This window comes from Canis lupus, chromosome 7, assembly GCF_003254725.2.
Source record: "Canis lupus dingo isolate Sandy chromosome 7, ASM325472v2, whole genome shotgun sequence".
NCBI classification, from domain to species: Eukaryota; Metazoa; Chordata; class Mammalia; order Carnivora; family Canidae; genus Canis; species Canis lupus.
This window is the reverse complement of record NC_064249.1, coordinates 78,461,508-78,475,219: the sequence shown is the minus strand read 5'-3', so window position 1 is coordinate 78,475,219 and position 13,712 is coordinate 78,461,508. Positions and strand designations below refer to the sequence as shown.

The 13,712-nt window shown below is 53.7% G+C and overlaps 1 protein-coding gene and 1 long non-coding RNA gene across 2 annotated transcripts in view; one reads left to right on the top strand and one right to left on the bottom strand.

Annotated features, from left to right (window-relative positions):
* The window catches only part of MYO5B (myosin VB), a 334,661-nt gene extending 332,677 nt beyond the window's left edge, over positions 1 to 1,984 (bottom strand). The window contains exon 1 of the mRNA XM_025429624.3: positions 1,567 to 1,984. Within this exon, the coding sequence (XP_025285409.1) occupies positions 1,567 to 1,593 (27 nt within the window). The 5' untranslated portion in view covers positions 1,594 to 1,984. The remainder of the gene's footprint in view (positions 1 to 1,566) is intronic.
* Positions 335 to 5,327, top strand: LOC112648121 (uncharacterized). The gene is made up of 3 exons (XR_003128784.3): positions 335 to 542; positions 2,620 to 2,830; positions 5,072 to 5,327. It is a non-coding gene; the product is annotated as an uncharacterized LOC112648121 (long non-coding RNA).
* Positions 5,328 to 13,712: the final 8,385 nt, after the last annotated feature.

Genomic DNA, 13,712 nt, shown 5'->3' with positions numbered 1-13,712 from the left:
ACTATCAGCTTCCCGTAGTACAGCAGTTATCTGATGAAAGGCCTCGCCGCATCGCAGGCACGGTCGCCGGGGCCCGGTGCAGCCCGGGGTTGAACAGAACTGCGAGGCTCTACCATCCAAGCCCAGGGCAGGTCCCCCGAGCCCCCTGCCCCACCCCCCGCCCCACCCCCGGCCTCGCCGGAACCAGGCTCCGGTCCGAGGGCCTGACAACCTGCTACCGCCGGTGAAGAGCCCGAGTCCTGGGGGCCGCTGCCAAGACCCACAGGCTGAAGCGGGCGGGGCGCTTTTCAAAGCCCGACTCCCGGAGCCGCTCGCCAACCCCGCCCACCCCGCCCCCTTCCCCGCTCCTGGCTCCCTCCTCCCTCCTTTCCAGAAGCTGCGGCCCCTCCGCAACCGGGGCCAGGACGCGGGCGCCGAGGCTGTAGCTACCCCATCCCCAGCCAGGCCACAGCCTCCGCGTCATCCCGGCTCAGCTCGCTCTTCCGCAGGAGCCGGGAGAAGGCCCACCCCGCTGCGGAGCTCCCCACGCGCGCAGCCGCCAGGTGAGAGGCGGAGCCAGCCCCGCCCCCGCCCAGACCCGCGGGCCGCGCGAGGACCGCAAGGACCCCGCGCCCCGCACCCGCCCCGCACCCGCCCCGCACGCGCACCGACGCTCGGGGCACGGTCCCTCGGGGCGCGGTCCGGAAACAGACCAGGCGGGCAGGTCTCCCGAACTTCCTGACGGGGGAAGGGCGCGTGCTTAAAGGCGCGGCCCCCCGCGGCTCAGCCGTGGGCGCTCCGGGAGGCGGCGGCTGGCCCCTAACTTGAAACAACCGCCGCGGAAGCAGGACGTCTCCAGCCAGGCGCACCTGTTCCCGACCGTGGGGCCGAGCCCTGCAGAGCCCGGCTGACCCTGGCACCCAGAAGTCCGCACTCCGCCCCTGCCCTTCCTGGCACCCACGCCGAGGGGCCGCCTTCAGCCGCCCACCCCCAGCCAACTAAGAATGCGCTTCCCCGGGGTCTCCGCAGGTCCTCGGAGCACTTCCCACCTCACCTGTTGCTCATCTCCCCCCCCCCCCGCCCCACCAAGTCCCTAACAGCCGGTCGGTCCCCTTCTCCCCCGCCCCCAAGTGTGCGAGCGTCCCCGAAGTTCGTGCTGCCCCCGCCGGCGCGCGGGAGCAAAGGGAGCCTGGGGGCGCGCCCTCGCGAGCGGCCGCCGCAGAGCAGGGTCCGGGGCGGGGGGCGGGGGGCGGGGGGCGGCAGTGGGGCTGTGTCCGCGGCCCGGCTCCGCGCCGCCGGGGACCCCCGTCCGGGACCGGGGAACTCAGCAGAGCCAGGCGGGGGGCAGCGCCGCGGGGAGCCGCGGCCGGTCGGCCGGCGCAGGACGCTCCCGGAGCGGCCAAACTTCCTCCTCCTCCCGAAGTTCTGGGCGCCGGGGGGGAGCGAGCGGGAGGCTGCCAGGCGCCCCCCGCGCCCCCCGCCTCCCGGAACCGCAGGAGGGGGCGCCCCGAGGGCCGCGGGGGGGGCCGGGGGCCGGGGCGCGCCGCCCTGGTCCCCGCCCTCACCTGGCGCGCGGCGCGCACTCACCTGGCTGTACAGCTCGCCCACCGCCATGGCCCCGCGCGCCGGCCCGAGCCCGGGCAGCGAGTCTGCGTGCGGCCCTCGCTCGCGCCCCTGCCGGGCTGCGGGTCCCGACTCCTCTCCGCCCGCAGGCTCAGTCCGCGGCCAGCCCGCCTGGCGCCATCTTCCCGGGCGGCCGACACTTTCCCGGCGTGTGGCCGCCTCCCCCACGCCCTGCCCCGCCGGCTCGCTCCCGGCCGGCGCGACCTTTACTCCCGCGGCGGCGGCCGGGCAGGACTGGCGGGCGGGGGCGCTCCCCGCTCAGGTGGGGGAGGAGGTGGGGGAGGAGGTGCGGGCGCCGGGAGGGAGGGCCGAGCACCGCGCGCGGAGCGGGCAGCCGGTGCGCTGCGGCCGCCGCCTTTGAGCCCTGCGGGGCCGGGCCGGACGCGCCCTCCCGCGCCCCCGCTGCAGCGGGGTCCTTGGGGCCGGGGGCGGGGCCGGGCGAGGAGCCGGGGCAGACCGCCCCCTGCTGGCCGCCGGGTACAGGTGCGCGCCGGGGAGGCACCTGCCGCGCTCCGCAGGCTCCGCCGGGCGATCGCGGGCTGGGGCCGGAGGGGCGGAGGTGGGCAGTGGAGACGAGAAAGAGCCCAGGTAGCAGCAGGGCGAGGGGAGGAGGAGGGGAAGTAGGGGATAGAAGTCCGGCCGAAAGCCTCCGCACGTTATTCTCTGGACTTCACGTGGCTGCGCTCAACAGTCTCAGGGTTAACACTCCGCTGTCACGGGATGTTGTAACAGGTGACCTGGCTATGCCCACGGGGTCTCCGCCACACCGACTCCCTGGCGGACGTCCTGACTGGGCAAGTGGGATTCGTAGCTTCCCTCCCTATTTTTGCCTGTTTGACCCTCGACGTCCAACTAGACTCCTACCCGCCCCCCCCCCCATCAGAAGATGGTCATTCGCGTCTCCTTCTCTCTCGTGTGCACGCTCTCCATCCCCCTGCCATTTTCTACCTCCTTTCGGTCCCCTTCCCAATGGCCTTTGGCTGCCTGCAGCAGCTTCAGTCCCTCTTCTACCTACAGCAAAAAAGAAACCTGACCCAAAAACGAAAGTAGCCGGCGGGAGTTGACGGAGGAAACGCAGGTAGCGCCGGGGCAGAACGGCCCTGGGTGGGTCTGAAGGAGGCGTCTGTACCTGAATGAGGAACAGCCTGCGGGTGCTTCTCAGCTGGAGCGCGCATCCGGTCGATGCAGAAATTGTTCTGGAGCCACATGCTTCTGAAACTCTTCCCAGGTAAGCCCTTCCAGCTGGAATCAGGACCCCTGCTTAATTGGCCTGTCAGGCCCTCACAGCTGTGCCTCCTCAAGGAGACTCTCCTAGGGAACTTTACCAGATCCCGCCAAAGAACCCCACCTTCAGGACGTATGTCTGGCGAACAGAGGGAGTTTTCAAGCTCCCCCATAATCCTAGAAGATTGTACTTCCAAGGTTGACAAGTGCGGTGATCAAAGCTTGGAGAACCCTCCTTGGATTTCTTCACATCCCTGACAGAAGCAGGGAAGAAATGGCTCCACCACTTATCTCTCACTCAGAAATCTGTCAGCATAGTTTCCTTCCCTGTGTTCAAGAAGATCTCCAAGTGTGACACCACCCCCCCCCCCCCAGGCTATTGGCATTAGCTGGGTCAGAGCTATAAATTGTCAGGGGTCAGACTTACTGAATCTGAAAGCCTGGGGGTGGAGCCAGCACTCAGTTTTCACACCTTTCTAAGGGATTCTCCCCCTTTGGGGTTAAGAAACCCCTTTGCTAAATAAAGCTCCTTCCCCACCTCTGCTCTGGACCTTTTATGCCTCACCATCATGCTCCATCAGTGGGCTGGTCTCTACTAGCAGCTTTGTTCTCCTTTCCTGCTACATTTCTTAAGGTAGGCGCTTGTCCCAGCTGGCTCTGCTTAAACCCAGTCCAACATAATTACGGGTTCTCAACACTTTCTACACCTTTGCAAAAACAAATGATGCCTGGCACCCACTCCCAGAAATTCTGATTTAACTTTCTGGGGTTCCTGCCTGGGTAAAAGGATTTTTAAGAGCTCCCAGGTAGTTCTAATGACAGCCAAGGTTAAGAATTGCTGCATTAGTTCCTTCCTAAATGGTTCCACTCACTCCTATCCTATTGAGATTGCCTTCTCCCTCTAAAGCATGGGGCATGTTATTCTGTATGTTGGTAAATTGAACACCAATAAAAAATAAATTAAAAAAAAAAGCCTGGAGACTGTACGATTTGAGCATCATGGTTCCTGACGACCGTGGGCTCTCAGGGAAATATCAAGAGACATAGGATAGCGTAATTATTATCTGTCTGATGGCTCCTTCTAAATAATGTTGTGCAACACTTGACATTATACTTGGATGGTTTCTGTTTATTTTGCTTTAAAATACATTATATTTATTAAATATTACTAAAATAGTCTCATTGTAATAAAAAAAAAAACATGGGGCAGTACATGACTCTCTCAGGTTAAACCATCTCCTTCTTAAAATCTCTCATTTTTTCTCCTCTTGTTTTCCCAGCCTTTCTAACCACACCTTCATGACATCCTTTTCTAACCCTGCTTGCTAGTTCTCCAAACTATGGTCCAAAATTTGGGCTAATTTCCCAAATCTCTTCTCTTCACGCCACCCTCCCCCCCCCCCATTATACCTCTCACCACACTGGTAACTCTCAAATCTAATTTTTTTATTTCTATTCATGAGAGATACAGGCAGAGGACAGAAGCAGGCTCCTTGCAGGGAGCCCAATGAGGGACTCGATCCCAGGACCCCAAGGTCATGCCTTGGGCCAAAGGCAGACGCTCAACTGCTGAGCCACCCAGGTGCCCCAAATCTAGTTCTAACCTTACTACAGACGCATCTTTCCACCTGCCAGAATGACAACACTGGCCATCCCATTAGGACCTAGCATTAACCTGAAACTAATTTGTTTGCATCCTTCCTCCCCACCCCCAACTGCCTCCAACTTTCTAGCTTCCATCCTCCCTGGCACAGATTAAAAGCTCAATTCATGCTGACTGAATTGAATCACCTCCCTGAGGAGAATCCTACTCCTGGCCAGGGCTTTGTGAATTTCTAATCTCACAATCAGATATGGTCTTTCCCTCCTTTGAATAGTAATAAAGACCTCTTAAAACTTACTTTGTCCCTGGAAACTTGCCAACTGCTTTCCTTCTGTGATCTTGTCTGAGCCCTAGAGAACCCTATAGAGAAGGTTGGAATCATAAATCTATTTCACAGATGAGGAAGGTGAGGCTGGTGGAGGGAACATTCTAGATCAGCAAGCAGGCCTTCAACTACACTCTCATTCTCAAGCCTAAGCACTTGCTTTTATGCCAGTGGTTCTTTAATGTTAATGTATATCAAGATTCTGGGGTCCCAGGCAGAGCTAATTCAGCTGGTCTACGTGCGGACCATGAGTCTTCATGTTTAATACGTACCAGTTCGTGCAGCAAGGTTTGTTCACATGGAACTCTCCCCCGCAGGTAAAGGAGTGTGGAAGTGGATTCCTTGCTTGGACTTGAAGATCATGGTCCCAGCTGGCACTTGGATTGCAGCCTTGTGAAACAACCTCAAGCAGAGGATTCAGAAAAGCTGTGACCTAATTAAAGAAACTGAGACAATAAAGTCTTGAATCTGCAGAAACTGTGCAATAGTGTGTGTTGTTTGAAGCCACTGAGTTTTGGGGTGCTTTGTGATACACCAACAGATGACTAATAAAATCACATACGGAAAGCGTCCTATGATGACTCTTATTGGTAAGAACTTCGTCCCAGCAATTTTCTCTCCTCCCCCACGTGGCAAGTTGCTTTCCCAAATGTTCCTACCTGCAAGGCAGCCATCCTCTTATGGGGGTGTGGTCCCTGGTGTTCGCCAAGACTCTTCAAGGAGTTCTGTGCCATGACCTGTTTTGAGGGAGTCAAGGTCCAGATCCTCAATCTCTATAAGCACCGGCAAATCTAAATACTCATTTGCCAACAAGCGGGTCTCATGATCAGATCTCCCTCCTCACATAAGAAAGGTGCAGGGGCACCTGAGGGACTCAGCGGTGGAGGCCTGCCTTTGGCCCAGGGCATGACCCTAGGGTCCTGGGATCGAATCCCCCATCGGGCTCCCTGCAAGGAACCTGCTTCTCCCTCTGCTTCTCTGTGTCTCTGCCTGTCTCTCATGAATAAGTAAAATTTTTAAAAAATCCTTTCCCATCTATTAACATGTAAACAAATATATAGCACCTCTGCCTATCAGAAAACAATCGAGTTTTGAAGTTGTATAAAAATGCCATTTGTGATAGTTCAGGATAATGTTAATACTAGAGCACGGGAAATGTTTAAAATATACATGTATTTTTGTTATAGGTAAGTATCATAGGGTGGTTGTTAGAAGAGTTCGGGGTTTTTTTTAAGATTTTATTTATTTATTCATGAGAGACACACACAGAGAGAAAACGAGAGAGAGGCAGAGACACAGGCTGAGGGAGAAGCAGGCTCCATGCGGGGAGCCCGATGCAGGACTCGATCCCAGGACTCCAGGATCATGCCCTGGGCTGAAGGCAGGCGCCAAACCACTGAGCGACCCAGGGATCCCCTGTTAGAAGAGTTTTTAGCATAAAAATGTGGACTGAAATTCTGTAGAGAAAGAGGAAGGGAATTTCAAGCTCAAGAAATAAAAAAAATGAATGTTTAAGGAACTTGTTTGTGGGTTCTTTTTAATTAACCACAGAGGGTATCGAATCCTCTGGCAGTGAGAACCCACTGAATCCATTTAAAAGAGTTTATGACTTTTAAGCCAACAATGTGTACGATAGGCCGAAAATTGCATCTGTTACAAATATCTAAACTTGTTAAAATTTTAGTTATTGGGATCCCTGGGTGGCTCAGCGGTTTTAGCACCTGCCTTCCGCCCAGGAAGTGATCCTGGAGTCCCGAGATTAATAGGGCATTAACGGCCTTGAGGCTGTGGAAGGAACACTTGCAGCTTGACGTTTCCTTAGTGTCATCTTGGAGTTTTCCTAAGGGCCACACAGGTTGATTTCTCACCTGTCCTATGTCAGCACTCAGCCCATGAGGGTCTACCAATGGCTCCTCTGCTCCCGCTCCGGGAGACCCTGACCCAGAGCCCCAGCTGGATTCCGGCACTCGCAGGTGGGGTGGAGGCCAGCCGTGAGGGGTGAGGGGTGGGGGAGCCCTACCATGTGGGAAGGGGTGAAGAGGCTGGCAGGGGGAGGTGAGGAGAAAGGCCTGGGGTACTGAGGCGTGCTGAGAACCCTCATCGGAGACATGGGGACGTTGTAACTGTTTCCAAATACTTGAAAATCTGTCCCTCGAAAGAGAGATTAGGCTGGTCCTGCCTGCGTGGAGGCCGGGCTCAGAGCACAGGGAGGGGGTTAGACAGGGGACAACCCCAAAGGTTAAGTACAACATTCTAATAAGAGAAACTCGCCTCTCGGGAGGGAGGGAGTTCGCTGTTCCCGGAATAAGTCAATTAGAGCCCAGGCAAGTCTTTCTGCAGATGCCGCGGTGGCTGGGAGGCGGCGCCGCGGGCCGGTGCTCCTTCGCCGTCCCGACACCGGGTTCGGGTGTGCGGCCCCGCGGGAGGCCGTCTCAGGGCTGCTCGCCGCGAGGTTCGAGGTTCGAGGTTCGGCACCGGCGCTTTGCTGTCGCCCCCACGAGGCCGGACCTCCTTTGTTCCCGTCGGCGGGGGTTTCACTTAAAGCTGGACTTTCGGGGATCCCTGGGTGGCTCCACGGTTTGGCGCCTGCCTTCGACCCAGGGCGTGATCCTGGGGTCCTGGGATCGAGTCCCGCGCCGGGCTCCCTGCATGGAGCCTGCTTCTCCCTCTGCCTGTGTCTCTGCCTCTGCGTCTCTCATGAATAAACATCTTAAAAAAAAAAAAAAAAAGAAAAAGAAAAAGCTGGACTTTCACCCCACGCGGGGCGAAAGCACCCGACGGCGGCCAGAGGGCCCGATGCTCCTCGCGGGGCACAGGAAGAGCCGCGTGGCGTTCGGCGTTCCCAGGGCCCCGGCGTTCCCGTCGAGGGCGCCCCGAGCACCTGAGCGGCCGAGCAAGGGCGGGGCGCCGGGAGGGGCCTGCGAGCCGGGCTGCACGGGCCGCCGCCGCCCCTCCCGGGGACCGACCCAGGGTCGCCGGCCGGGACGCTTTCTCCCCAGCATCTCGCGCCCTCTTCTGGACACTTTTCCCAACTGCCAGGTTTATTTATTTATTTATTTTTTATTTATTTATTTTTTTTTTTTGCTTTTCCTCTCTTTTTCTGTGGCTCCCTAATTCCCTGACCTTTGGGAGTCATGACTGGAAGGGCCTCAAAGACGCGAGTGTCCAACCTTCTCATTTGACAAGTGAGAAAACTGACCCTCGGACAGGAGCTGGGACCTGCCCCAAGAAACACAGCGGGTTGGTGGCCAAGCGGCTCCCGGACTGGACACTTCTGGGAAGAATTAGGGAGTGAAACTCAAGAGCCCTGCCTGAAAGAGTTTAACTCACAGCCTCTCCCCACTTGCTTGACCCCCAGAAAGCATACCTTGCAGGTCGTGTCGCCCATGAATAAATCAAACTTGAACCATCGAACAGACATCTGGCTATGGGACCCAGGCTTCTACATGATTCCAGAAGAGACTTTTCTCACATCCTGAGGTGAAGTAAGGTGGAATCAGAGCCCGAGGCTGCATGACGATGGGCCTCGGGGCTTCTGTTAATTACACAATCTAGTAGATGAAGAGAACCTGCCTAGCAAATGCTGTTTTTTTTTTTTAATTTTTTTTTAATTTATTTGTGATAGTCACAGAGAGAGAGAGAGAATGAGGCAGAGACACAGGCAGAGGGAGAAGCAGGCTCCATGCACCGGGAGCCTGACGTGGGATTCGATCCCGGGTCTCCAGGATCGCCCCCTGGGCCAAAGGCAGGCGCCAAACCACTGCGCCACCCAGGGATCCCGCAAATGCTGTTTCTGAATCCTACCCACCCTTTAAGGCCGAGATCTTCATGTTGATGACACACCCAAATAACCTGGGAATTGCTTCATGAAGCCTGAGCCCTGCGTCTCTGCTCAGAAGCTCCAAGGTATTTATTTTGGGGTGTGGTCTTTAAACAGTCCCCCAGGGAACTCCAGAGTGGAGCCAAGATCAAGAACCTCTGCGCCGGAACAACCCCAAGGTCCCACCTTCTCCAGGAAGCCTTCTGGCACTACATGCATGTGTTTCTATTCCACTTGGTACCCGAGATTGATGCTGTCATATACTTTGAAATACTTAACTGTACACGGCTAGTTTGAGCTTTAATTTTAGGGGTAGCCAGGTAACTTACTAGCAGGAATTTACCTCCCAGGGTGGCTAGCTGGCTTATCAGAAAAGGCCACATTCCACATAGCTCACGACAAGTCTTTCTGCTGGTCACAGCCCAATCAACAACCAAGGCTTGGCTAGTTAGCATAGTCCAGATGAGTTTTTAGTGGCAAAACTGGTGACTTTTTAAAGATTTTATTTATTCATGACAGACACAGAAAGAGGCAGAGACATAGGAAGAAGGAGAAGCAGCCTCTCTGCAGGGAGCCCGATGTGGGGCTCAATCCCAGGCTCCAGCTGTCCCGAAACTGATGACCTTCTTAAATAGAAAAATGGATGTTAGGAGTAGGCTCTCCTTGGTGAAATTAAAGTTACTCACTAGAAGTGACTAGTTACTGACTAGAAGGCATAAAATCCTGCCTCGGAGATGTTGCAATTAATTCAGGGAAACCTCCAGGGACCCTCCCCTATAGGTGTGGTCAGAGCCCTGGGATGTCATTAAGCTCACAAAGCCAGTTCTGTGACTTCTCTACCTACTTTGCCAATGAAGGCTTGTTTAGTGAGTCCATATATATGGCAGGTTTTGGACGGAAACAGCCATCTTTATAACCTGCAGCCCCCACCTCAAGATTGGACAACTACCCTTATCTACCCAAAACAACTCAATGGCAATGAACAACCAGATGAACCTAGATCATTTTCTAACATTGAATCTTTATATATATTTCTGATTCTTGAAAAATATTAGCATAGGGGCACCTGGGGGGGCTCCGTTGGTGAAGTGTCTAGCTTCGGCTCAGGTCATGATCCCAGGCTGGTGGGATCCAGCCCCACATCGGGCTCCCTGCTCAGCGGGAAGTCTGCTTCTCCCTCTCCCTCTGATCTTCCTCCTCGCTTGTGTCATAAATAAATAAATAAATAAATAAATAAATAAATAAATAAATATCTTTTTTAAAAAAGAAAAATATTAGTGTAAACATTATTTATGAAACACCCATTGTGTTTCAGGCACCCTATAAGAGACTGGATGTTCAGAGATAAATAAAATGTGTTTAGGGGGCTGAGCTCAAACACTAGCTCCCTTCTTGACTTTTTCGCATACACATCTCAGCGTATTTCTGAGTTAATCTACCTAAAACAGACGTCTTGATTTTCACCTGCCATCATATGTACTTCCCCAAATCTTAGCCATATGGATGTAGGATTTCACCATCTACAATCAAGACAAAACCCAGAAGTCATCTCAGATCTTCCGTTTCCCTCTGCTCTCAGTTTGTGTCTTCTGTTGCTTGTTCAGCATAACCTCACAGCTCAAGCTCCAAAGCATGCCCCAAACCTCCACCTCACTCGTTGGCTGACACCACTCCAACCAGGTGCTGGCCACTTCCTTCTGGACGCTGCCAAAGCCACCCGATCGGTCCCTTCATTTTCACATATGCTTCTCTGGCCTCATCTCTTCCTGCCACCCTCCTTCCTTCCGTCCTTCCTTTCTTTTTTTGAGACAAAAAATGTAAAATTTATTTCATGAAAGGTGAGATAAATATTGCAATCAACTCACCCTATTTAAAGGAGACCATCTCAGGCCTTTATCTGGACCTTTTCCCTCTATATTTTTGTTGAGATAACACTGGCAGACGACATCATATTAGTTTCCAGTGTACGCCGTAATCATCCCAAATATGCATAAATTACAAACCAATCACCTCAATGCATCTGGTTGCCATTTATCACCGCATAATTGACTCCCTTACGCCCCTTTTTGTTCTTCTCCTTTCTTACTCTGGTCTTCCAGCCACCAACCTGTTTTCTGCTCCCAAAACACTGAATCTGTTCTCAGCTCAGGGCACTTGAACGTGCTGACATGTAAGGTATTCGCTTCAAGCCCCAAATTTAAGGGTGTACCAAATATCTCAGAAATTCTGGCAATGCTTTAATGCAATATTCTAAAAAAATTAATGCAAAAAAGTCCGTGAGGAACAAAACGTCGAAAGATTAAATAGAGACAAGATGCAAAGTGCCACGCTGACCCATAGAGGAGCTTGAGACCAAAGCACAAATGCACACCCCTATACGGGAGCTTTCATATATTTTTTAAAGGGTATTTTCTTCCCCAGGACATTAAAGGAGTAGAAAAGGATTGAAAAAAATCATTAAGTAAGTACGTTAAAACTCATAACATTATTTTTAAGTTTAAATATTTTATGTATGTTTGGATTAGGAGTTCCACATGAGAACCTTCAAGTTTAATGATTCCCTAGAAGGACTCGCAGGACACCGCAAAGCTGTTATGTTCATGGTTTGGGTTTCTTACAATCTAAGGATATAAACTAAAATCAGCAAAGGAGGGGTGCCTGGGGGGCTCAGTTGGTTAAGCACCTGCTTTTGGCTTGGGTCATTATCCCAGGGTCCTGGGACTGAGCCCCGAGGGCTCTGGGATGGAGCCCCCCGAGTTCTGGGATGGAGCCCCAGAGTCTGGGATGGAGCCCCCAGGGTCTGGTATGGAGCCCTCGGGGTTCTGAGATGGAGCCCCCCGAGTTCTGGGACGGAGCCCCCCCAGCATCGGGCTTTCTGCTCAGTGAGGAGCCTGCTTCTCCCTCTGCACATCCCCCTGCTTATGCTCTGTCAAATAAATAAATAAAATATTTTAAATAAATAGATTAATAAAACGAAAGCAGCGAAGGAAAGAAGTGCATTGGGTGATGTCCAGGAGAGAGCCTCCGGTTGTCCTTCCCGGGGGGCTCACAGCACAGCCATGATGGGTGACGACTCGTGACCCTATCCCTTTGGCCATAGGGAAGCTCACCCAAGCCTCCAGGGACTTTATTGGGGGTCAGGGGTCAGTCATGCAGGCAGAGTCCCCACTAACCTTAATTTCCCAGAGTCCTCTTCCTCCGCACCACCCCCAAATTGAACCTGCCACAGCACTGCAGGCCCGGGGTGCTCACAGCAGGTACACACAGCATGGCAGGCCCGGGTGCACAGCACAGCAGGCCCCAGGTGAACGGAAACGTCAAGCACTGTGCATCACCGTGGTAGTGTGAACTCTGTGTGGTGGCCCCGCTGCACAAAGACGCTCCTAGACAGGATCACAAAGCCTTACAGGCCAGTAACTCTCGGGGGTAATCCAGAACCAATTCTTTCTTTCAAAGGCCAAGGGTGTGAACACCGAGCTGCTGAGTTAACCCTTACAATCCTCCAAATGGAACCTATCCGCATTTTACGCATTTGCTTTAATGAAGCAAATACTGGCGTCAATGATATTTTCAAAATCTTTTTCTGGACAAAGTTAATTATTAAAGAAACCTATTAAAATAGGAACGCACATGGTTTCCTTTGGCCTCAGGCTCTAATATGACCCAGCACAGGACCTGCCAGATCCTGCCTTTATTTAAATTCCTGGTATTTCATTCCTCATGGATTTGGGCCATGAATTTTGATTTTCACCCATGTTGTTTATCTTGATTACTGAGTTTTTGGTGCCCCCCAAGGTTTTAAACTCAAGCCAAGTGCCTCACTCTCCTCCCCCTAGACCTGTGGCTTCTCCTTTTCCTTTTCCTCAGCTCCAACCCCCCCCCCTTGGAGAGCCCTCCCTCATCGCCCACGCGGCACTCTATCACTCCTCTCCTCATTCTATCACCTCAACTCCGAAGTTCAGTTACTCTGATTCCCGTTACTTCCCCTGTAGATCTTCCTGCAACCACAATAAGCTGCAGAGAAGCAGAGTCCTTGTCTGTCTTGTTCACTGAATTCCCAGATCCCAGGAGAGGGTCCCTCCACAGGAGACGCTCCGTGAGCGTGGGCTGCACGGAGCACCTGTGCGGGTATAGATGCCCAGAGCCGGCGCATGGTGAGGCTGCTCCTGGGTTAATCAACCAGCTGCACCCTGGGGCTGGGGGCTCCAAAGGCCGAAAGGACCCATAGTCACATCCAGATGGAATACTAGGGTTGAAGGCAGCCCCTAGCTGTCCCTGATATTTTTCCGGTCTCCCTAGAGCTACGGGCAGAGTACAGAAAACACTCACATAGTCAGAGTCCTCTTGCCATGCCAGGCTCCCAGCCCTATTTCCTCCATTATCACGGTCTAGCATATTCTATCTTTTCTTACTTATTTGTTACTTGCTCCTTACCTGCTGTGCATTCCCCTCATGAGAATGGAAGCTGTTGGTTCCCTGATTCTTAGGGACGTCCTCATCTTCAGCACTATTCCTTCCAGCAGGAAGTGGCGGTTTGGGTGATACATTAGTTCCCTGTGGCTGCCATAGTAAAGAACCACAAATTGGGTGGCTCAAGACCATAGAAATGTATAGGTCATGGTTCTGGAGACTGGAAGCCCCAAATCAAGGTGTCAGATGGGCCGCTGTCCTCCCTGGATCTGCAGGGGGACCGCTTCCCTGCTTCTTCCAGCTTCCAGTGGTAGCCAGCAGTGCGTGGGGTCCCTTGGCTTAAAGTTGCATCACTCCAATCTCTGCATCTGTCGTCACACAGCACTCCCCTTGCACGTCTGTGTCTGTGTCCTCCCCTCCTTTGATAAGGACACAGGTCATATTGGATTATGGGCCCGTCAGCCCATCCAGTATGACCTGTCTCATCTGATTGTGTTTGCAATGAACCTATTTCCAGATAAGGTCCCACCTGAAGCCCTGGGGGTTGGCCTCCCACATATCTTTCTGGGGAGACACAGTGCAGCCCAGCACCAGCAGCCTCGAAGGATGTCACTGCCCAGTGGCACGTCTGTCCCATCAGAGGGAAAACCGGGGCAGGAGCATCGTTGATGCAAAACAAAGTCTGCCTTCATACCTTCACCCGGTGAGTCAACGCGCCCCCCAGAGCC